At 39.5% G+C, this 26,464-nt stretch overlaps 1 protein-coding gene across 1 annotated transcript in view; it reads right to left on the bottom strand.

Moving 5' to 3' along the window:
• The window catches only part of ENTREP2 (endosomal transmembrane epsin interactor 2), a 1,128,669-nt gene that overhangs the window by 161,735 nt on the left and 940,470 nt on the right, over positions 1 to 26,464 (bottom strand). Inside the window, exon 5 of the mRNA XM_082254059.1 lies at positions 22,376 to 22,483. Within this exon, the coding sequence (XP_082110185.1) occupies positions 22,376 to 22,483 (108 nt within the window). The remainder of the gene's footprint in view (positions 1 to 22,375; positions 22,484 to 26,464) is intronic.

Here is a 26,464-nt window from a genome sequence, read left to right as displayed (position 1 = left end):
GCCATCCATGGCTAATTCCACTTGCATACTTATACAACAGAATTGATACATGAACTAGGGACAGGTAAGATAAGAAAGTATTACTTACTGCATGATGTATAATCAATATCATTCCTCAAGTGTGAATCTTAGACTTCTTTACATTTATGAGGCAAACAAACTGCCATTTTGTACAGAAATAAACAGTGAAGACATTTTGATTCTGATGCTTGAGATGCATGAAACCAATCATTTGGTACTCCTGTGGAGGTAAATGCTATTGATGTGATGTATTCAGATTCAGCAATAGCACAGAAGGTGTTTCTTATATGAGCCTAGTAAAGACTTTGAGGATGCAATGATAGAAGAGAATGTATGTACATGTCTAAAACTAAAGGAGTAAGAAATAGGGAAATTGTAAATATAAAATGGTCAAAAATGTGTACTTATAGCAGTAAATACTTAGAAAAATTGCTGCTCTCTAAATCAAGTCAGTGTAGTTATCTTGTGTGACATGGCCTCAGCCTTGCACCACTTTACAAGCCACGCCCTATGACATGTCCCCCCCTCCCCCCTATCAGTGCTTAGTAATAGAGGTGAAGACCACATGGATCGGTGCTGGACTCAGTATTTCTTTAATCTTTTCTTTTAAGGTCCTCATGGTTGGAATAGAGATTAACATTGATAAAATTAAGATAATCAGCGAAAGCCCTGGTTAAATAATACAAATACAAATAATGTGCACAAAGCTGCAAGCAATCAGTGCCAAACGCAAAAACACCAAAGATAGCTGAATAAAAAATATTGCTGCGCTAAGTGAATAAAGCAATCGCTGTGTAATAAATTATTAATAAATTAATAAAGTGACCAAATCTTCTCCAAATAAGGAATAATAACAATATTAAATCAAAAAAGTGAACCGTGATAATATAAAGTCCCAACACACAGTGAAAATAAAGTGACAAAGTAATAACTGAAATCTTCATCTGTGAATGTGATCAAAGGTGCTGCATGCTTCACTCCAAGTGATCCTGGTGTCAAGTGTAAGGTTAGCAGATTACCTCATAGACAGACTCCTGAGAGTCAAACACGCTTTGGGTAAATCAGTCGCCTGGTAAGCCCTCCTATCACCGCCTCCAAATACTCTCTCCAGACATAAATGGCATCCGGTGTAAAAATAAAAGGAAGATCTAGTGCTCTCTGTCTTATAAAGACTATTTATTAGCACAAAAGATGAAATCACACTTACATTGTCAAGCACTGACGAAGTCTATGACGCAACGCGTATGGGGGAGGAGCCTGCACGTCATCACGCTGATTCCCGGAGGTTGCAGGAAGTGTTGTGATGCCTAGAAAGTCCACACTGCTTAAGTGCTTGACAATGTAAGTGTGATTTCATCTTTTGTGCTAATAAATAGTCTTTATAAGACAGAGAGCACTAGATCTTCCTTTTATTTTTACACCGAATGCCATTTATGTCTGGATAGAGTATTTGGAGGCGGTGATAGGAGGGCTTACCAGGCGACTGTGATTTACCCAAAGCGTGTTTGACTCTCAGGAGTCTGTCTCTGAGGTGAGCTGCTAACCTTACACTTGACACCAGGATCACTTGGAGTGAAGCAGGCAGCACCTTTGATCACATTCACAGATGAAGATTTCAGTTATTACTGTGTCACTTTATTTTCACTGTGTATTGGGACTTTATATTATAACGGTTCACTTTTTTGATTTAATATTGCTATTATTTCTTTTTTGGAGAAGATTTGGTCACTTTATTAATTTATTAATAATTTATTACACAGCGATTGCTTTATTCACTTAGCGCAGCAATATTTTTTATTTAGGGATTAACATTGCCATTTTTGCTTATAGCTAAAATGCTCTGTATAACTATTAAAATTCAACAGAATGTTGACATATCAAAGAAAGATCTTGGCAAAATGGTAACAAAGGAAGATGATAAGAAATGGCAATAAATGTAAGGTTATGAGAAAAACATTGCTTCCATTGGGTGGAATGTCTCAATTACAATGAAAGACATAAAATGGGGCTTGTAAAGTTTAAAAATTATTTAGAATCAACCTAATTGAGGCATGTGAAAAGTCCATAAAAAGATTATATATAAAGGACTGTACAAAGAATAAAAGGGGACCAGATGCATATGGAGGGAACCAGATTTTATGAATAATATAGAAGGGAGTTAATGATTATAATCAATGACAATCAATGAGAATCAATGGTTTGGAAATGTTTTATTTGCTTGAACCTTCGCATGCAGATCATTTTCATTTGCAGGGAAGCCCACAATTTGGTCAATCACAGAGCTAAGATCCATAAACTGTATGTTACTCTAAAGATTGGACAGATATATGTGGATGTTCCCAGTTGAATAAAAATAAAATCACAATTTGTAGGATCTGAATTGATTTGTCCATCTGCAAAACAGTTCACATTGGTTAAGCCGTGGAATGCCTTACTGCATGAGGTCAGCAAATATATTATCAATAAATGACTACTGCAAGAGCAGCATCTTATAGACAATAGTGCATTAATAGTTTATTGTGACAATTATTGTTATCATCAGTTAATATGTCATTCCAATTGCGTCTGCAATAGCAGACAATGCGATAGTATTTGATGGTAAGCCAAATTGTGCCGCAAGTAATGGACCTAGATACTGAGTTTTGCAAAGTCATGTCACTACTTTTCCCTATAGCTATGTTCCTAATTATAATACAGCAATTATAAAATAAAAACAGTTTGAATTCATTGTTAATGCCCGCAGGGATATGAAACTAGAAGACCTAAACACCTTTTTTTTGAAAACCTAATCTTAGCTTTTTTAACACAGCCACTTGATTTGATAAATTACTAACACGACATGTTATAATTTATAACTGACCAAGTCTAAAATGCCTTGCAATTATCACTATTGCTGAACTCCTTTGATTCCTGTAGAACTCATATATTTTGCAGCTCCTATAGCAGAATACCACCTTATTGTGACCTTTATCCAGCTAGGACTTTTTCAAAGATGGACGTCTATTAATGGGCACAGACTTTCTCAAAGTGCCTCAACTTGTCAAGTTTTAAATGTGACGCTATTTATGAGCAAATACAAAGGGACTCTCCTGTTGTTTCTCTAATATACAGTAAATGCAGGTGAGCTGTGACTAGTGGTGTGACTGCCTTAGGTTTTTTAAAAACGTTATTTTATAGCATAGAAAAGATTCTTTCCTCCCAATCAGAAGATTCAAATATTCATTTTAATTTGTCCCAATAGTACAAGTGATATAAATGTAGAAAAGTTTATCATCATTCAATAAACTGCTGGAATTTTTGCTCGGTAGCCCTTCAATGTGTTTCTTTAATTGCACTAACTAAAGAGGATTACATTTTTTTAAAAGGATAAATACCAGGGTCTTTAACATTACCTAGGCTCTCCATTTTCTGTTTTACAAGCATTGAATAACTTTTACTGAACTTTAAAACCTTCTTCAACCTGGACAGTTTCCAGATAATAGGAACTTTGTACACTGTACATTCTAGCCTCTTAAAAAAAATGTTTCAGTATTTTTGGGGTAATACACTTCTTGGCATAATAGTCTCATGTAAGAAATCAGCATTAATCTTAAAGTGCATATTTTGTGATAACTCCTCCCTAAGATGGTTTTGAACATTGTTTTTTTGTAACACAGTCCTGCAGAGGTATAGTCCCCGATTCACTGGAAGTTACAGAGGATCCCACCTGCTACTTTGCAACAGTCCCTCATGTTTCTAGGGACTTACTTGGCCTCTCCCTCGCCAGAATTACTTGTTTAGCTTCTGCCTGGGACAGTGGCAAAATATGGACTACAAGCCAAAGCAATCCATCTGTACAGCAGAAGATTACAGATTCTTGTCAAACACAGTTCTTACAGGATAAGTGGTTCCAACTTCATGGCCATTTCCCTCATAGATCCTCTGTTACATCACACCCTACCATTATATTTACTCAATAATGACTCAATATTGAGTCAGAACAGTATGATATAACTTCCAGTATATGGTGCCTAATGAATTGAGAAAAGTCCCACTAAAGACTATTCAGGAGGGGAGTGTCGTGGTGCTCATCTGGTAACATTAAACAAGATTTGAAATGGTTTTTCATGGTGCCTCCTCCAGAGAGGAGTGCTTCTCCTGCTTCTCAATGCTTTCTCACTACACGAACCCCAGAACAGCTTCTCCCAAACCATAGATAGCAATGGTGCAGGGCACCTGAAGAATGCATGTCCCAGTAGACATGGGCTATGCATTTAAGGGAACCCCCCTCTTACAAGCATGCCTAGCACAACCGATCTCTGCCCAGTATATGCTTATATTGCACTCCTCTTACGCTCAAATCTAGCATGCTCACATACTCAGCCAATCCCCAGAGCCCCTTTTGCTAATGAAACTGGGAAATCTCCCCGTGATAATGGGTCACATATACCTGCAAAGAAGATTTTTTACCATTTTAGATTTTTATCTTTAACACAAGATCTGGTGATCAGAAATAGAGAAAAGATGAAGTGGTATATTTTTACTCATAGTATGCAGATTATTTTAATTACAGGTAAATACACACCTGGATCAAGGCAGCTGTAAATTTAGTATAATAATTTCATACCATTCCACATTCTACTGTATATACAAACAAGGAATAGTTGTGCACATAATGTGATTTGCAGGTTTCAGAAATATTTATAAAAGTAGCCCTGCTTGATAGAGTAGTAATTCCCTTTTCAGTTAATTTTAATGAATTGTATTTGTACACTTGCACAAGAGGTACGTTATATGTACACTGTTAATGAAAGCTAAGGGTTAGAAAGAAAGGGAGGAGGGAAATAAAATATGGTCACAAAAAAATTAGGGTTATGCATACATTCTTTATCACCTAGTCCAATGGAAGGCACTCTCGGGTATTGCATTGAAGCAACGTAAACAGGTTTATTGTTTGATGTTTTGAGAAGGAACAGTGGGGTTGATTTACTAATACTTGAGAGTGCTGAATCTGGTGCTGCTCTGCATAGAAACCAATCAGCTTCCAGGTTTTATTGTCAAAGCTTAAGTGACCAAGCTAAAGTTAGAAGCTGATTGGCTATCAAGCACAGCTGCACCAGATTTTGCACTCTCCAGTTTTAGTAAATCAACCCTAGGTTATCTTTTTCAAGAGTGTGTGCTTTACAACATAGATATTTTTTTTCCATTTATTTATTACAGGCACTTATATAGCACTATTGATTTATGCCGCGCTTTACATATATATATATATATATATATATATTAAACATTCACATTGATCCCTGACCCAAGGAGCTTACAATCTAAGGTCCATAGCTCACATAAATTCATACACATACTAGGACCAATTTATACAGGAGCCACCTAACCTACTAGTATGTCTTTGGAGTGTGGGAGAAAACCCACACAGGTAGAGGGAGCCCATGCCAACTCCATGCAGGTAGTGCCATGGTTTGAATTTTGAGCTCATGACTCAAGTGCTACCATGCAGAAGTGCTAACCACTTAGCCACTGTGCTTATACATAACCTTCAGCCTCACCATCAATCTTGCACAGTTGTAAATGCTCCTCGTCCTCAGATAGAACACATCTGGTTTTCTTGTTCAGCATCCTCTATCTCTAGTCTCCCCAGCGTAACTGCCCTTAGGCCAATCTTCATTTATTGCACTTCAGTTCTTTCAATTGTCAATTTGCATACCTCCTCCTAAGAGCCAGCTCCCTACCTGTATTAGGGCTGAAGGCTCTTGAGATAAGCATTGAGGCTGGGTACTGTGATGTTTTCAGGAAGCTATGTTAGAATCCTGCCAGTCTCTCCCACTAGCCATGATCTGGTTGCATTTTATAGGGAAGCTCAGAGACAAAATAAAAACATCACAGTGTCTAAAAAAAAGGTATATAATGAAAACGAAAAGGTTTTATTTAGAAATGTAATTGGCATGTTGATGATAAGCAGATTAAACTTCAGCTTTAAAACTGTGAACCCAACAGGGATTTTGCCTCTTTATCTCTGATCCTAATATTACAGCACTGATCTAAAATTCCTGGTTGTTTCCTGTCAGCATATTTTATACATTGCCCAAGGCAGAATCTTCTAGGAGTCTATGACACACAGTAGAGCCATGACAGTTATGGCTGTAGACTAGGGTGGGGAAATATCATCCTGTCAATTTCACAGATAGCAATAAAAATCCAGTGGGTCAGCAAATCTTTTGAAAAACCTCCCAACACTAGCTACATGTTGGGTTCTGCTTTAAAGCGGGCTTGGTTTTTACAACAGGACTTGATTAATAAAATACTTTCATGAAGGACGTATTAAGCTAAACAGATAAAAATCTCTGCATTTTAATAGATTTAGTAGCTCTTCCTCACACCAACCTTTAGTCAATAATTAGGGCTGGATGTCCTAATTACCTAATGACACCCAAAACTTCTGGGACTTACACTGGGTCTAGCTCTCCACTGCAGGACAATTGCTAGCACATTATTATGCCTCTCATATGGGCAGATTAGTTGAACTCCTCCAGTAAAAAAAATATTTATGTAGCGCTAACCCCCAGAGGGGCTGTTGGAAATATACAGACCACCCTTACCTGTTCAGAGGCTGCCAGCCCAGGTATCAGTGCCAGAGCACACTAACAAAATTTAGGCTCAGTATAGGGTTTTTTTTTTAAGATTTATTGTAGTACTTGAACACAGGCAGGTAGAGCGATAAGGGTGCAGGATATTCAAAAGCATGCGCAGGCATTGAAGGACAGATTCTCAGGCAAAGGCAAATTTTCAAAACCCAGTGGCTATTAACCCTTCTACTCTATTTCTGGAAGCTTCTTCAAAAGACAAGCAGGAGCAAGCAACCAACCATAAGGTTTAGGGTGACCTTACCAGACCAATAAAATAATTTACTGCTCTGCTGAGTACCGTAGAGCCAAAAACTACATTTATCAGGCCTGGGTCAGGGTGATTCATTTAGGGATGGATAGTATAGCTGCAAAGCTACCTTTAATAACTCCACTGACCATAAAATATACAACTTTCTTTTTTGTGTATCCTATGTTTATAAAACTTATATGCCCTTGTTCAGGGCAAGCTTTGGCAATGATACCCAGTATGTAATGCAACTTGATTTTTCTATCCAAGTATGTTGAATGCCATTGATAAAACCTAAAGAGCTTCTACATATTCCTTTGTTGGTGCTTTGGGAGGAAAACCTTTTTCTAATCCTTAGCTTGCATGAAGCTGGGACATTGAGGAATTGTGCAGAGATAGAGTGAATCAGACAGTTATCCAATGTAGACCAAACTTTGACTAATGCATTAACCAGATGGTATCTTTTCTTTTTCTAAACAACTTAGATGTTCTATGGGCATATTGAAATATGTCTGTGATATTTCTATAATCTTTAACAAAATCAATCAATTTATTGTAATATAACCATGTATACAAAAGTGTATGTATTTCTAGTTTTGGATAGAGTGATGAGGGATTAGAACTCCTGCTGGTTTTTACTTTTATTTGGGGCTCTGTTAGGCTAAATTCCCACTGGTAGTGAAAGCAGGCATTTGAGGGGCATTCTTAACGCTCCTGAAATGCCTATGCAAATTATACTATGGACAGCATACAATACTGTGTTCACATTATCAAAACATGAATTGTTAGTGTCCAGTCGCGTTGCTTTGCTCCAAAGTTGAAGCCTTATGTCCAGTCTGGAGGAGTTTGAAGCCTTTCAACACCTCCCATTCAAGTCTATTGTAATGCTTTGCAAGCTAACTGGCAGGCAATTGCGGTACAGTTGCGGTGCGTTAAAATTAGTTTTAAAATAAATCATGAAGGAGGAATATAATGTCCCACAATTCCCTGTAATATCAGAGGAGAGCATAGAGTATCCTGTAGTCACCTCCTTCTATGCACTTCCTGTTTGTTTGCTAGTAGATGGCTGACATCAACATTCTGAGAGTAGCTGCGTAAATCATGATACAGGGCATGAAAGTGCCCTTTGGAATATCTCTGGGAGACAACTGGATGCCCTTCTCCTCTTCCCTTGCTCAGCCAATTACTCATATATCAGCATCATATGCAGGAGGCCAAACATGAGATAAAGCCTACCTTCCCTGCTAATGGAGTATGCACAGAAAAAAATTCACCATGACAAGCCACACCTCAAATTGTTTATTTCCTGTAATGTCACTTCCCTTTAAAAAAAAAAAAAAAATATATAAAAAAAGGGTTTTTGGAGCCGTTTTAACATGCCTTAACACACATGAATTGTGCCAAAACTGCACATAGGGCTGGAGCCGGGACTGGGTCCAGGACAACCTGGACTCAGAGAAAGTGGATTGAGATATGCTGAATTTTTGCTTGAGGACTAGTGGCAGAACAAAAATATAGCAGTGGTAATCTTTGAAATTAAGGATTTTTTTTTTTTAATGGACTATCAATCTTTCTTTTGTTATTAGCAACTGCAGTTAAGCTGCCATAAGACAATTAGAGGCATATGGATTCACAAAGAAAGCTGCAAGTGAATCAGAGAGATTTTCCATGTATGAGCTTTTGAAAAAGGCTCTGAATTATTATGCTCATAGTTTAAAATACAGATTTCCACTACATTCAACAGCACTGATGTAACAAGATCTTATATAGCAAACAGTCCGACTCAAAGAAACAAGCTGGTCTGGACCTCTTACAGCTCACTCTGCAAGTTCACAAGCTGCGGGCTCTATAATTGTATTGATTTACACTTTTGCTTTTTTGTATGCTGAGCTATAAAATGACATTGATTATTAAAGACAGCTGTTTATTTGTTTTTATAATGATTTTTTCCTGGTTAGACTTTTTAACCACTTCAGCTCCAGAAGGTTTTACCCTCTTATTGACCAGGCCATTTTTTTGCAATACAGCACTGCGTTGTTTTAACTGACAATTGCATAGTCGTGTGATGCTGTACCAAATTAAATTGATGTTGATTGATTAATTAATGTTAATTGATTTTTTTTCCCCCACAAACAGAGCTTTCTTTTGGTGGTATTTGATCACCTCTGTGGTTTCTATTTTTTGCGTTATAAACAAAAAAAGAACCACCATTTTGAAAAAAACAAAACAAAAAAAAAACAATATTTTTTACTTTCTACTATAAAACATACCCAGTAAAAAAAATTAAAAAAATCTATTTTTTTTTCATCAATTTAGGCCAATGTGTCTTCTGCTCCATTTTTTTTTTGGTAGAAAAAATCCTATATGTTGGTCAAAGTATATTGATTGGTTTGCACAAAAGTTAAAGTGTCTACAATCTATGGGAAACATTTATTTTTTTTATTGTTTTTACTACTAATGGCGGTGATCAGCCATTTTTTGTGGGACTGCGACATTGTGGCAGGCAATTCTGATACTAACTGACACTTTTTGGGGACCAGTGACACCAATACAGTGATCAGTGCTAAAAAAAATGCACTGTTACTGTATAAATGACAATGGCAGGGAAGGGGTTAACACCAGGGGCAATCAATGGGTTAAGTGCGCTCCTAGGGAGTGTTTTATAACTGTGGGGGAAGTGGATGAACTAGAGGAAAAGAGAGATCTGTGTTTCAGCTGAAACACAAGATCTCTCTTTTCCTCACTGACAGAACAGCGGTCTGCCTTGTTTACATTCTTCTGTCATTACGCCGAAAGATCGGCAGGTCCCGGCAGCCAACACGGCTGCCGGACCTGCTGATTGGCTCCTGCTGTGTCCAATCACAGCGGGAGAAGGAGTGGTGCTCCAGTGGCGCACACACTCCCCGAAATCTAATGCACAAAAGCTCGTACATGTACGTGATTTTGCGCAGTTGGGCCACCCTGCCGCAGTATATATGCGGAAGGCGGTCCGGAAGTGGTCAAAGTAAGATGTTAAATTCAAGGAAAGCTATAAATGAAAGGTGTGCAACCCATTTTATCATACAGGTATTTCCCTGCAATGTATACACTGGGTTTCAGGGGAAATGCAATAAAATATTTAGTGATTGGAGAACAGGAATTCCCTGTTTGGAAATCCTTTTCATTGCCTGTTGTTTAAAAATCAGTAGTACACGCTATGTAGCTCTAGAGCAGATGCCACAATTGAAAAACACAAGATCTACTGGGAACGCTGCATGCATGGGCATATGAAAGATTGCTCAAGACCAAAAGGAGATGCTCTCATTTAGTGTCTGCAAAACAGCACAAGGGGATTAGGAAAGAATTATAATAATTACGTAGACAATAAAGGCAGATGCTGGACAATAAGAATTCTTAAGTAAGTGACTAAACAAACAGTCAGATATGTAAATTGGTCTTTGGGCGACCTAAGTGGTCTCTGGATGTTAAAAATTACCATGGGCAGCAGGAACTGCAATGCATCTGTGTGCACATCAACCAACTGCTACCTCCTTATGCAATTACAGGAGGCAATTAGCATAGAAGAGCATCCAGTGCAGGAAACAGAGATTTCATTTTCCAGTTATATTATGTATTTTTCTGCTTCTTTTACTTAGAATCGGTAATTAACACTTAGCTTAATTTAGCCTAAACTTTAATGCTTGTTCACGATCATGAACAAAAATATTGAAGTAGAAATGGGTCAGATCAAAATAATTAGGTAAAAATATTTCAAAACAATAATTGCCACTCAAAAATATATCAAACTAAACCATGATGCTCTATTCCCTAAAGTATTAACTAATTTACTTTTAGCCACACATCTGAGAATTGTATGCAGAGAGCTTGTTTGTATTTTTGGCAAAATGATTTATATTATAAAAATGAAACAATTGATTTTAAATACAAATTTCTTTCAGAAGCAAATGACACTTCTATTAAATGGGGATTGACACTACCTTGAAATTGATGTATGTACTGTAATACCCTTGATGGCACCCAAAATTAAAAAACACAGAAATCAGTATAAGGGACATAAGCTACAGTCATTAGGCAAAATCCTCCCCTGTCCATGCCCCTTTCACCCCTACCACCATATTTTTCTGGTGCACAGGAATATATAGAATAAAGGGGCTATCACAGAGTCTCATTGAGAGAGCCCAACTATGCCCACCCTTCTGCCCAGCTGCTCCATTCATAGAAGCCGTACTACAGCTTCAATGAATGAAACAAGATTTATGAATGGTGGATGGGTGGATGATTGAAAGGTCTGCCACCTCCATTCATAGATCATATTTCATTCATAGTAGCTGTAGTATGGCTTCTACGAATGGAGAAGCTGGGCAGAAGGGGAAGGCATATGTGGGTTTTTTTGATGTGAGTCTGGGACAACCCCTTATTTTTATTAATCCTCATCGCACTGGAAGAATATGGTAGCAGGGGAGCAATGAAGGAGGGGGATTTTACCTAACAGAAGAGGAATCAACACAAAGGACATTTCCTACTGAATGTAAATAATTTCCCTTGTGCTTGTAGGCAGGCACAAAGCAGATCAGGGGAAGGGAGGTCTCCTGTTATCTCCGCCCTGATCCAGCCCCCTCCAGCTATGCAGCTCTCATTGGCTCTCCAATGCTTCACCCCTCCTTCACTCTCCTGCCCTCCCCCATGCTGGCAAACTCTCACGAGAGTTAGAGAGAGAGAGAGCTGTGCATGAGGTCATTAGCCTAGGCTTTTTACCAGACAAGAAAGAGGAAGTGGGCTGTATAAGGTATTTACTGACAGAAAAAAAAAGAGTCGGCTGTTCTCTATCAACAGTACTACATTAATATACTTTGCTGCATCAACCCGTCTCCATGTGAGTTTTCTTCCCCTGTGGGCAGTAGGCCTGGCCACACCTACATGCTGATTATACAGTTTTTTTTTGCTACACTTTAGGGTTTAAGGGGTAGTTTATTGTTAGAAATTATGTATGTAGCCCTACAGAACAGACAGCGCACAGTCCACATGGGCTTTGCTGCTTAACTGCAGACAGGAAACAGGGACTTTATTATACAGAGAAAAGACATAGAGTTTAGCCATAGAAGCAACAAAAAAACTTATAAACACTGCCATCTACTGGCTGATGTAAATGTTTCACAAAATACATGAACAATATATTCTAACATTACCAGAAGCACCAACTTGAAATGACACTCTGCTTGTATTGTTAATATCAAACAATGCAGAGCTTATTAAAAATGTTCATATAAGCCATATAAATGAGTATATACCAAAAAGTGCTTAATTATATAAGGTATGATATTCCCAAACTGTGGGTCACACTCCAGCACCTGGGGCTTGGTGCAAGAAATCTTTGATTGCTTTCCAATTTCTGTCTGAAAGTCTTTTGATTGTGAATGTATGCCAAATTCATTAATACTGTATGTTAATATCCCATTCATTTTAAAGGACAACTTCATTGCATGTACAGTGTGAAGAGGAGCCAGCCAAAGTTCTTCTTTGCGAAAGCTGTGAAGCACAGGGTAGGGTTGTAAAGTTAAATCACTGGATCAGTGATGATAGTAAGTATGTAACTGAGTGGGTGCACTCAGAGGCTCTGTAGGAATTCATTAACGTACAGCTTGAACTTCCGGTTCCGGCGCCCGATGAGATAGGCGGTGTGGACGGCGGCTCCGGCATCATCTGTTTAAAAAACCTTGCTTCAGGCTCCCTGTCACCCGCTGCCTCCCGCTATCGGACTAGGCACGCTCCGCTGCCCTTCCACGACGGACCGGTTCGCCGATCCTCCAGCTCCTAACCTCTCCAATATGGCCGCCAGTAACACACAGGCATCGGCGGGGTCTGTCCCGCTCACGCAGCCACAAGCAGGGATCCCATTGCCTCTGCCTGAAGAGGAACAGTACTCCAAAATTGCTCAGGCTGTGGCTGCTCTCTTGTCACCTACAATCACAGCTACAGTAGACTCGGCAGTCACAGCAGGCATTGCACAGCTGCGCAGGGAGCTGGGTGACCACTCCAAGCGCATGGCTGATATAGAACACAAGCTCTCTGATGTGGAGGAAGAATTCCAGTCGACCATGTTGCAGGATCAAAAGACAGCGCAAACCCAGCAATATGTACTTGATAAATTGGAGGACTTGGAAAATCGCTCTCGCAGGAACAACCTGCGCATTATCGGTGTTCCTGAAACTGTCTTACCTGGGGCACTTCCGGAACTTTGCTCAGCTCGCATCCCCCAGGCCTTAGGGCTCGCAATGCCCTGCACAGTGGAGAGAGCCAATAGAATTGGCCCCCCATCTAACGAGCGGCGCACACCGCGCCCTGTCATCATGCGCTACCTCAATTATGCTGACCGGGTGGCTATATTGAGGTCTTTTAGAAACGCCAAATCTTTGCAAGTGGATGGCCATAAGTTCCTTCTCTTTGCCGATTATTCACAGGAAGGCGCAAGACAGCGCAAGGCCTTTCAGCCCACCTGTTCTGCTTTATACCAAAATGGTATAAAATTTACCCTGGCCTACCCTGCAGTCCTACGTCTTACCACTGATAATGGCGAAACCAAAGCTTTTCATCATCCGGACGACGCTGCAAATTTCCTGAAAGCGCACTTACATATTGCAATGGAAACGCAAAGTTCTCCGACTCCAGCATCTTCTCCTGGTAATAGGGACCTCTGCAGCCCCAGAAAGGACTCGCCCAAGCGGCCTAGGTATTCCTCCAACTCTTGTATAGACAGGCCACGCTGATCTCGGCCGGATAGGCCCCTCTCAGCTTTCCTTTTCTGAGATCTTTGGAACATTATGGTCTGTTTTGGTATTTCTCTCCAGTTAACTCCAGGTTTTATCCGATTGCTGTGTTTGCGATATCTCGCATTGCTATTGCCCGCAACTACTATACTGATATGGCTCTCTTGATTGTCGTTACCATATCTATTGCACCTTGATTAACGATTTTATCTCCTCTGTTTTTCCACGCATTTTAGTTTTGGTTGTTCCCTCACTGCCTTACCGGAGTGACTCTGCCCGGCTTTGAGGGGTCCCCCTCTGGAAGCTGTCCCTCTTCTCCTCATCGCCTAGCGGAGACGTCAGCTCATTACCGACGCTCCCCCGGGGCTCCGGGTAAGCCTATCAGGAGACCAGCCGCAACCAGATCCACTCCGGTAACGCCATGACTGGAACATGAGTCTCATTGGGAAAAAAGAGAAGTCCAAGACTCCTTGGGTATGTGATTGTTTTTTTACACTACGATTGTTCTTAATTTTTGTTACTGTGGTCGAGACTACTTTCTCCATCCCCATCAACTTTGAGGCAAGTCTTTTAAATCACCCTATATGTGCTCTGTTGCACCAGCCCTTTAAGAAATCATTGCATTCTCCCGTATATTTTACAATGCCTTCATTTAAATTCCCCCTTCTCCGTCCGCCTTAATATTAATATAACCTCCTGGAATGTCAAAGGTTTGCGGTCACCCCACAAAAGAATAGCTGTTTTACGCCACCTGAAAAGGCTTAAAACAGATTAACGTACAGCTTCACAAAGGTGGTGTTTTCCATTAGGCGAAAGACAAGTCCTTAGTAGGGATGATCGAACGGTTTGGGTCCACCATCGGTTCGGCCCGAACATTGGGTGTTCGAGGTTTGGCCGAATTTAGAACTTTTTGCCCAAAAAGTTCGGAATTCGGCAACCAGAACCGACCAAAATGCAATGCTTCAGGAAATGGGCTTTAAAAGCCCGTGATTGGACCAGAACCATTAGCAAAAGCCAATTGAGGGGGCAGGAGAATGCTAGGAATGTGATTGGAGTGACTAGGGGGTCCCTAGACCAATCATTAGTGAATACACCCCCCAGTATAGAAGATCACCCCCGCCAAATTCCTAGCATTCTTGTAAGGGACATGGAAGAGAGTGGAATGCTGTTCTGTTCTAATGTGTTACAAAGTGTCATTTAGCTATTTTTAGTGTGAGGAAAGGGATATCTAGTGTAGTTAGAGTGCTCCTTTACACTTAAGTTAGCTTCAAAAATTTAGTTTCTGTAGGGAAAGTATTAAGTGTAAAGGGACCGTAGTGTAGTGTAGGGTTAACTGACAGTGACTGCTATGGAAGGGTGACAAAACCCTTCCATAGCAGGGTGACCGCTATAGAGAAATGATCATTTCTCTGAGTTGCTTCGGGACAGGAATATGGCTTCTCACCAGCCAAGCATTTTTCATGCTGCAGGGGCTGCCACTGCCAGTGCTTTTTTGAGGACATGTTTGATGTCAGACATGACATCTGAACATGTGTATAGGGGGTATATATACACATATATGTCTGTATATATACCCCTAGACATATATAGGTGTGATAGTAGCAGAAATATATGAAATCATTTACAGTAATATATTTCTGCTACTATCACACCTATATATGGCTAGGTGTCTATATACATATCATTATGTGTGTATATATACCACTATACACAAGTTCAGATGTTTTGCCTGCCTCAAAAGAACCCAAAAAAATGCCAAAAAAATGCTAGCGTCAAAAAAAAAAATGCCCAGGTGTGTTTTTGCTGGCATTTTTTGGGGGGGTTTTGGAGGCAGGCAAAACATCTGAACTTGTGTATAGTGGTGTATATACACACATACATATATTTATATACACACCTAGACATATATAGGTGTGATAGTAGCAGAAATATATGCTTGCGCTAATAAAAATTATTTACAGTAATATATTTCTGCTACTATCACACCTATATATGGCTAGGTGTCTATATACATATAATTATGTGTGTATATATACCACTATACACAAGTTCAGATGTTTTGCCTGCCTCAAAAGAACCCCAAAAAATGCCAAAAAAAACGCTAGCGTCAAAAAAAAAAAAATGCCCAGGTGTGTTTTTGCTGGCATTTTTTGGGGGTTTTTGGAGGCAGGCAAAACATCAGAACTTGTGCACAGTACCACTATACACAAGTTCAGATGTTTTTCCTGACTGCAAAGAACCCAAAAAAATGCCTGCTTTGAAACCGGCAAGGTGTGAAAACCGAGAAGAGAAGCTAACCCCCTGAGCTGAAAGTGTTCTAATACAAACAATCCTTTTTTTTTATGGTTCTGGACATGCTACAGAGCTGAAACTTCACAGGTACACATTTTAGACCCCCCAGATATGAAATCACACAAAGTTCTTAAAAATTATCATTTTTGATAAAAAAGACAATTATTGAAAAAAATTAAAAAAGAAAAAAAAAAAAGATTTTTTGATTTCAGATTTCAGATCTGGGGGGTCTAAAAAGTGTACATGTGAAGTTTCAGCTCTGTAGCATGTCCAGAACCATAAAAAAAAAGATTGTTTGTATTAGAACACTTTCAGCTCAGGGGGTTAGCTTCTCTTCTCGGTATTCACACCTTGCCGGTTTCAAAGCAGGCATTTTTTTGGGTTCTTTGCAGTCAGGAAAAACATCTGAACTTGTGTATAGTGGTACTGTGCACAAGTTCTGATGTTTTGCCTGCCTTCAAAAACTCCCAAAAAATGCCAGCAAAAACACACCTGGGCATTTTTTTTTTTTGACGCTAGCGTTTTTTTTGGCATTTTTTGGGGTTCTTTTGAGGCAGGCAAAACATCTGAACTTGTGTATAGTGGTATATATACACACATAATTATATGTATATAGACACCTAGCCATATATAGGTGTGATAGTAGCAGAAATATATTACTGTAAATTAGTTCATTAGCGCAAGCATATATTTCTGCTACTATCACACCTATATATGTCTAGGTGTGTATATAAATATATGTATGTGTGTATATATACACCACTATACACAAGTTCAGATGTTTTGCCTGCCTCAAAAGAACCCCAAAAAATGCCAAAAAAACGCTAGCGTCAAAAAAAAAAAATGCCCAGGTGTGTTTTTGCTGGCATTTTTTGGGGGTTTTTGGAGGCAGGCAAAACATCAGAACTTGTGCACAGTACCACTATACACAAGTTCAGATGTTTTTCCTGACTGCAAAGAACCCAAAAAAATGCCTGCTATTAAACCGGCAAGGTGTGAAAACTCCTCTGCTGAAAGTGTTCTAATACAAACAATCTTTTTTTTTTATGGTTCTGGACATGCTACAGAGCTGAAACTTCACATGTACACTTTTTAGACCCCCCAGATACTAAATCCAAAGTCAAAATCAAAATATCTCTCTTTTTTTTTTCAATAATTGGCTTTTTTATCAAAAATGACAATTTTTAAGAACTTTTTTTGTGTGATTAATAGTTAATGGGGCATGACCCAGAACCCTAGGGACTTTTTAGGGGCATTTATTGGGTTTTAGGGCTTAAAAATTGTGTTTTTTGATTACTGAAGTTCGGGTCCCATTGATTTCAATGGGGTTCTGAAATCCGGGCCGAACTTTCGGGAAGTTCGGATGTTCTGGCCGAACCGAACTTTTCAAAAGTTCGATCATCCCTAGTCCTTAGATGACTGGGCTACATTAGTTTTCTTTGTTCTTGTTTTTTCCCCTTTATTTTAACCTGGTGATCCTGCCAGCGGTGTTGGGCATGTAACTTAAAAAAAATAATTAGTTATAGTTACTAGTTACTTCTCCCAAAAAGTAACTGAGTTAGTAACTGAGTTACATCAGTAAAAAAGTAACTAATTACCAGGTAAAATAACTATTGTGTTACTTTAAAAAAATAATCAAATATGTCAAATAACTTCTATGCCCCCAATATTAAATATGTTAAATGGGTACCTGAGTGGTATTTGCTGAGTGGTACCAGTTGGCTGCGTGGTGGTGGTACACTGGTACTGGCAGTGGTACCTGACCTGATTCTTCTTCAGTGACTCCTGACTGAGTGGTTTTTTTTTTTTACTCAAGAGGTGCCTGCTGCTGGTGGTGGACTGGTGGTGCTGGTGCACTGGTGGTGGTGGGCAGTGGTGGCTGGTGGTGTGACACTGGTGGGGGTATTGGCAGTGTGGTATGGTGGTACCTGACCTGAGTTTGACTCCTGAGTCCGCTCCACTGCTGACTGTGGTATTTTATATTTTTTTTTGGTACCTGCTGGCTGGTGGTGGTGGCTGGTGGTGGTGTGGCACACTGGTGGGGTCTGAGTCCTGACTGTGGTATTTTATGTTTTTTTTGGTACCTGCTGGCTGGTGGTGGTGGTGGTGGCTGGTGGTGGTGTGGCACACTGGTGGGGTCCGTTTGACTCCGTCTTCCAAGCTGTCTGTGACTGACTGTACTCTGGACTGTCCGACTGACTCCTCCTGTGCTGCTGTCCCTCCTGTGACTGACTGAGCGCCAATGGCTGTGCCTGTAGACGACTGCCTGGATGGTGGTGGTATTTAAATTTCTATATTTTTATTTATATCACCGGGGTACCTGTCCTGCTGGCTGGTGCGCTGGAACTCCAATCTCTCTCTCTCCACAGGCCAGTACCGCGAGGAGCAGACAGTGCCGGCCGGCAGGGTCATAGAGGAGTGAGGAGAGAGGAGTTACACTATTATCCTCTAGTGGTGGTAGATGCAATTGTGGTAACACTGCTTAAGTAATGTGTTTAGTGTGTTGGAGGTGAAAACTGGAACTGTGGAGATAGCTGCATCTGTCAATCGGTTTATTGTATATTGAAGTTTGAAGCTTGTCATCCGTGATGTATACTCTGGTGTCTAGGAAGTTGACATGCCTGTTAGAATAATCAATTTTTAGTTTGATAGATGGGTGAAAGGTGTTGATCAATGAGTAAAACTGTTTTAGATTCAGAATCTCACTAACAATGCTAGTGTTATTACCATTGCCAGGTACATTTGTTTGTTTAGTTTTAGAGATTGTATGTTTTTTTTACCATTCTGCTAAAACTTTTGTGAATCAGTACTGCTTGGACCTTGATGAAGGGGACATACCCTGAAAGCTTGTCCTGAAAAATGATATGTTAGTGCAAATTAAAAAAGTATCACAGACAGTACTCATTTGTCTCTGTTGCAAGTACACTAATATGGCTAGAATCGCCTCCTGCAAAGTCTTTAGTTATTAGGTTTCTTTGGTAGTGAGCCCTTGTAAAATGTCAACCTGGGTCCCCAGGGTGCATAGTTTAAGCCCCAGCCTGCTTCTTCACCAGGGCCCCTGATGGTGGGGATGAACTTGCAGAAAACTGGAATTAGGTCATAGCCCCCAGGTACGCCCAGCTGACAATACAGAAACCACTTGCATATGAATAGTAGAGATTGCAGGAGACAGATGAGGATCAAGAAAATAAGCAGATGGCAGACAAGCACAAACTGAAAATGAAGCCGGGATTGGTACATGGGAAGTAAGACGCTGAATAACGCTAGGCAAACAGGAGTTTAGAGAACTAGGACATTGGACAAGCAAAGCAGGCTGCACCAAGCTTTTCTTATATAGCAAAGCAAATTAGGAGGCAAGCCAGGAAATGATAGAAGGGAAGGAAGAAGGGAAGGAAATAAAAACCCACAATATAGCAGATAATGCCAATAGGTGAACACAGAAGTAAAAACACACATGTGAAAAGAAACAGAGGTCTTGTAGAACCACTGCAGCAAGGAGGTAAGAATACACAGTTGTTACCTAACTATTTACCTTGTTACCCTAATAAATATTTCTGGCCAAACCATGTTCATTTTAATTATTGATCCTATAACTACTGGATGTACTATTCAGTAAGTATCTGTATATATTTTTGGATACTTTGTGAAGACTTGTGGAAATCAAGAGCAACCTGAATTATGCTTATCATATTCAGAATAGGACAGAGTTAGGAAGCAAAATGCCCAATAGACATGTGCGGTTTGTTTCGTTTCAAATAAATATTTGGCTGAATATTTCATTATTTAGAGATTTGGATATAGCTGAATCCCCTAATTACAGTACAAATTAATTTTACCTAATTCTCTGAATGATGAAATGAAATTTGTCCAAATTTCCAAAATTCTAATTGAAATTTTACTTGAATTTTACATTGAATTCCATTCTAATTCGAACTGTAAACATATTGTTGAAGTCAAAGATTGTGTGTTATCAGTGTACCATTTGGAAAAAAATGCTGTTTTTGTTAAGCCAAAGGTGATTTAAAAGTCATTGTAATCTTTTGATGAAGATTTTTATTTTGTTTGTTCACTTTGCAAGTGTAAATTTGATAAAAAGAAACCAGTAAAATATAAATATTTAAAAGCATTTGTACTTGACATTATTTTTTTCTCAGCTGGCTAAAACTTCTGCACAGAACTGTACATAGTAAAATGTTGAAAGTAATATATTACTTTTAATATTTAGAACACTTTGCATATTTTGAATGAACATATTATAATTACAAACGAGATCAATATGTATAAATACCATTTGAATAGAAAAAAAAAGTAACATTTTTGATTTGACTGATTCAAACATTTTTTATTTGAATGTTTCAAGTTTGAAAGTACATTTAAAGAAAAATTTAAAATACATAGAACAAATTCCAAATACGAATCCCAAATACAAATTTAACAAATTTTAACTAAACAAAATAACTAGATTAACGAATCTAAATTAAATTAAACACAATTTTTCTTTAAGCACATGTCTAACGCCTAATGAATATAAATGTCTATTCAGCTCAGTATGTCCTTTCTTACCTGCCATTTGGGGAAAACTTTTTTAAGTAAATCTGTCATCACAGGATCACATTTTTTAAAAAAAATATGTCACCTGTAAAAGAGGCATTTATATACTCACCTTTCTGCCAGCCAGTGTATTAAAACTCTCTGCATTCTAGCCGCTACAAGTATTCATAACTTTGGTTGTTTAGTATACTTGTTCCCCTTACGGCTGCTCTGGTTCCTCCTGCTGGCTCAAACATCACTACAGGACATAGGAGCTAGTGGGAATAACCATGTTGGCCAGGAAGGGGAAACAATTGTTCAACTTTTTGATGGTTAAATACTTGCAGCAACTGAGAAGCAGAAATGCGCCAGCTTTTCAATGCACAGGCCACCAGAAAGGTAAACTTTTCTTTTACATGTGACCTCTTTTGTTAAACCTTGAGAGGTCCACTTTAAAGTTGATTTTAATTTATAGAGTAAATGGCCTCCTATTACAGGTTACTGCACACCATTGATCTTTCTTATTGAATGTTTATTGAACATATACAGTGGCTTACTTTGGTGTACCAATGAATGAACATACTGTATATTATTCACTATAATCCAATAGAAAATGGTCATCTTTATTACAACTGAAACACATGATGCTTCTGATAACGCATTAGGCCCATAGTGCTAATGCACACACTGCACATTGATATGTGGCCTTTTTAACCGCTTGCTGACCGCCGCAAGTACATATACTGCGGCGGTCAGCCCCTCACAGGCAGAGTGACGTATCAGTACGTCACTAGCCTGTGAGGCTCTGGGGAGCGAGCGCGCGCCGCGGGCGGCGCGCTCCCGCTCCCGCGTGGTCACGGACCCCCCCGCGCGTGTGACCGGCGGACCCGATGTCCGCCGCTCACTCTGTGATCGTCGGGGGAGAGGGAGAAAGGCAGGCAGCTTGTGTAAACAAGCTGCCTGTCATTCTCCCCTGTGTAGAAACACTGATCATACGGTTCTACTATGTAGGACCATTGATCAGTGTTCCTACAGCTCAAGCCACAGCCAATCACAGTTAGAATCACGCCCCTAGGGACACACACAGCCCCTCCCTCTCAAATAAAGTTAACCCCTTTACTGCCAGTGTAATTTTACAGTAACAGTGCATATATATAGCACTGATTACTGTAGAAATGTCACTGGTAACCCCAAAAGTGTCAAAAATGTCAGTCAAGGGTCCGATCTGTCCGCCCCAATGTCGCAGTACCGCAAAAAAATCGCAGATCACCGCCATTACGCGTTAAAAAAAACAACAAAAATGACAAAAATCTTTCCCTTTGTTAGTAAACGTGATAACTTTTGCGCAAACCAATCAAAATGTGCTTTTTGCGTTTTTTTTACCAAAAATATGTAGCATAAAACAAATTGGCCGAAAATGTTAAAAAATTTTGATTTTTACTTTTTTTTTGGGGGAATTTCATATAAAAAAATGTGAAAAATATTGTTATTTTTGCAAAATTGACGCTCTTTTTTTGTTTATAGCGCGTGATCAAAAAATCGCACAGGTGATCAAATACCACCAAAAGAAAGCTCTGTTTGTGGGAAAAAAAGGACGTCAAATTCGTTTTGGTACAGCGCTGCACGACCGCGCAATTGTCCGTTAAAATCACGCAGTGCCGAATCGCAAAATACCCCCTGGTCTTTTAGCAGCCAAATCCTCCGGGGCTTAAGTGGTTAAGTGATCAGAGAATGATGTCATTCTGACAACAGTGATGACATCACTGCCTGGCTGTCCGGTGTCATCGTGATGATCTTATAAATATTGTGTGTTTGAGGTCCCTGGCAATCAAGCAATGCTTGTATTTACAAGTACATTTCCTGTCATTTTGGATATAAGTTTGAATAGCTGTCTTGTTACTCACCAGCTGTAGAACATCAGCAGAGACCATCTGCATGCAGCACATTGCAGTAGCCAACGCACAGACGATTGTGGAGATGATATTCAGAGCACACACACTAAACAACAGGTCCTGTGAACAGATGCAAAAAAGCCATCAGGTTTTTGTCTCAGAAATGCATGTGACAGGAATGCAAACATCTTTAATTGGGTTGATAATAATGGCTGTCACTTGTTATCTATTCAGTGTGGGATTAATTAGTTTGCACTGTTGCTTGTTCAGCACCGATTTCCTCCCGTGTACAAATATTTTACGATGCTGTACTGGACATTGCAGCAGGAAATTTTAACATGCTATTATATTTTCTTTGTTAAAGGGTCAAAGTCTAATATTTGCTTCACTATGTACATGCATCATTCCATCGATTCATTTTAAAAGCTTATCAGGATAATTTGTTACTGCAGTCCAAAAAGAAGAAGAGGGGAGCTGCTCACCTTAAAGAATCATCTTCAGTTTTATTGTTAACATACTGATGCACCAACATACCACCTGGTGCTAAACAATTTTAGTGCTTTTCAGCTACCTTGAGGAGTAAAAGGCTTGAGAGTGTTGTTAAGCACCAGGTGGTATGTTACAATGAACTAAAGATGATTCTTTAAGGTGAGCGGCTTGTCTCATCCTATTTTGGGAACTTTTGGAATGCAATGAGTTTGGTGGGTCATAACAGCAGGGAGCTCACTTCCACTTCTGCAGCTAAGAGGTTGACAGGAGCGGAGTGCAGTCTGCAGTGAAGCAATACTTTGTAAGCATACCCAGGATACATTTGTTGCCTATTCCCACCCTGTTGTAAGATCATTGATAGTGTTTGAAAGCCATGTAGCTTCTAAAGCTGCTTTAGGGTAGGGCGCAGAGGTGGCTGCTGTAATTCTCTCCTAAGCTAATAGATGTCCCCATAGCCATAAATCATTGATGTTCCATAATGGAAAAGGGGCACCATGGGTAAGGGTATAATTAGGAGGCAGAAAGCTTCCTGAGTTAGTTGCCATGAGAAGAGTGAATATTGGTTTTCTCTGTTGTTGAATAAGACCAGATAAATATGCAGGCAGTGGGGCCTTAGTTTTCTAGATTCCCTTTAGAACGGAAAGGCTGGAGAAGTGGAAGGTCTTTATGCATTTATAGAACAAAGCGCACCCTCCTGTTTTGGGATGCTGGACTATTAGACACCACTCCTTTGTACAACTTATCTATCATCTCTCTTATTATGCCACATCTCTCTTAATCTGAGTGTTGCCACCTTCAATGGTTCGGTAAAGAGTTTAGATATCCTTGCTTCTATTGATTCAATGAATTGTTGAAAAGGTTATTACTGGTTCAGGGTTCCTACATTTCCTAACATCGACTGTAAATGGGGACATCTTTTACAATAAAACTTGTGATCAAGGGGAAAAACAGGGTCTGTTGGTGTAAAGCCTAGTACCAATCAGCTTTTAGTGTGTACTAGGCTTTACACCAACAGACCCTGTTTTTCCCCTTGAGCACAAGTTTTATTGTAAAAGATGTCGGAAAAATTAGCCAACACACAACACTAGTTTTTTTTCCGTTTAACCCGGTCTGAGCCACTGTACTAACAATCCAATGTTAGTACAGCAATCTCCCATGCTGTTCTATTGTGTTTTGACAGAGGCCAAGCCCCCCCACCAGAACACTCTGGTCAGCGCTCTTATCCATTTGCTGGGAGCGCCGATTGGGAGCCGGACGGCTGCGGGTTTTCCGGCTGGCTTCTGTCAGACCTGCTGTCATACACACGGGCCAAATGTTGGATGGTTTTTATTGAACAGGCCGATGTCGCCCAACATTAGGCCTCTGTGTACTAGCCTTAAGACTTGAAGCAGGTGTGCAGAAGACTGTCAACAGGTACCAGGAAAGCAAGAAAGGGTTGCCCCACAGGTATCTCCACACATAAGGGAGAGTGGGATAGTTCCTTTGTGGGGCCCTTTGCTCATGGTTTGTTGTTATAATAGATCATAGGCGTTACAGGTGTAATGTGCTCCCTTACTGCACAACACTGCCTCCACCCCTGCATCATTGTGATGGAAACCTGAAGCACAGAAATGAAGACTAAGACTGCTTCGAATTTACATTTACCCAAATATATCATAGCCAAGAGGGGTGATTAAACAGGGATTCTTTTTGTTTTTCCTAGAAAGTTGCTGTTTTTCTGAAACTTTATTGCATTTATTGCAGATGATCAGTTACAAGTGTATCAATACTGAGATTTTTGGATAGAGAAGGAAAGGCTTAAAATCCCTTTCAAGTTTTTTATTTCTCCCTCTTTGCCCCATTGAGAATATCTCTTTCTTCTTCCTGTCCAGAAGACACAACGAAAGTGAAAGGAACTCTCCTAATGGTCAGGTGACCCAATTGGAAGATTCTCTGTGGCATCTATAAAATTAGGGATTACCCTTCACTTTCAATCCATCCCCGTGACAATGGTCACCAGGAGAGAGTGAATCTCCCCAGTGAAGACAAAAACAGTTATAAAAATCTAAAAGGTACCAGACACTGATCATCCATTCAAAAAAGTGATAAATCGGCTCACAAAAAAAATGTTTTTATATTTTAAGCAGATGTTGGTGACCAACATCATCCAGCAGTCTTTTAGGGACTTTGCTGATGAAATCCGGATACCAACATTTGCTTTGTCATCAGAAGGGGCATTAAATACAATTTCTATGCCTTAAAGTAAAATGTATCTAAACCCCAAACCAAACATGTAATATACTGTGGCTTACTAGCCTTGGTGTGGTGGCTGCCTTCATTTTCTTGGGAAGAGTAGAGTGGAGGATTTGGGTGATATTTAGTGATAAGGTCGATGATGTAGAAAAAGGCAGCTAATATCCTTGCTGAATAACGCAACATAAAATTAGGGGATCTCAAAAGCTAACTTTCATATTGGATTTTGAGGTTTCCTAACATCATGTTAAGCTATTTTGTTAGGCATAGGATTTACATAACTTATTACATTAAGGTGGTATAGGGCAGCCTTGTTTTTCTTCTTTTAAATTATATTATGTCAATTTAATTCGTTAGTGAAACAGCTGTATTTAACATTGGCCACCAGGATGGCACTTCCAGAACTTATTGCCATAGCAATGGGCAGGCAGCCATGCTAAATTCATCCAGTAGCTTATTTACTGACTACCAGTCATAAGGTTAAGTTGTGTTAGAGGCAGAAATGGGGCACACCTGTCTTTCCCGCTGTGACAGGCTACAGCAAAAGCAAAGGTAAATAAAATGATTAGCATTGCATTTTTAAGATATGATTACATAATTAGCAGCAAAGATCAAGCTATGTTTATGGTTTCCATGGCGATGTTAATCAGCATTCAGCGCTGTAACTAAACAGCATGTGCTTATTACTACAGCTTTCCAAAAACATGTAGACATTTAAGTCACAGGATTTTTGTCAATAGAAAAAAAACATTCCTGAAGTGTGCGACACAGTTAGAAAATATAAGGTAACATTGTAACAAAACAACCAAATAAACCAAAAATAGTATAAGCATTTGATTTGTCTCATCAACATATATTTTAAATCCCTTTCTTTAATTATTCATTGAAGCAACAGATTAGGTGCTGAGTGTACATTGAAGATCACAGTTCATTGAATCAAGGCGCCTATACACCAAAAGGTCATGTGTTAGATTCGGCATTTTCCCTTCCCTTTTCTGTGGGATGGAAAATTACTATACAGTATGTCAACTACATCTGGCAGCTTATGCGTATTCATCCTACAGATCTTAAAAAATAACCACAACACTGAACCTTATAATGGTGCAGCACTCTAAAAATGTATATATTCAATCAAACACATAAGTAAAAGGGCATTCAGGAATATCAATGTGCACAAAACAATCAAATAAAATAGTCCAGAGATGTGTGGTCATCCCCCCCCCCCCCCAACCAGTTTGTGTAACATAAAAGTGTTATCTGGATCAACCACCCAGCAATTTCCCAATAAGATAAAAAAGTAAACACATAGGTGTGTGCAGCCTATTGCATTAGGGTGTGCACCCCAAAGCTCGAACACATATGCCTTTCTCTGCAGCCTCA

The sequence above is a fragment of the Pelophylax lessonae genome, assembly GCF_965119305.1.
Source record: "Pelophylax lessonae genome assembly, chromosome: 4".
Taxonomy (NCBI): Eukaryota; Metazoa; Chordata; class Amphibia; order Anura; family Ranidae; genus Pelophylax; species Pelophylax lessonae.
The sequence above is the reverse complement of the archived record's forward strand: the minus strand, read 5'-3'. Positions and strand labels throughout refer to the sequence as shown.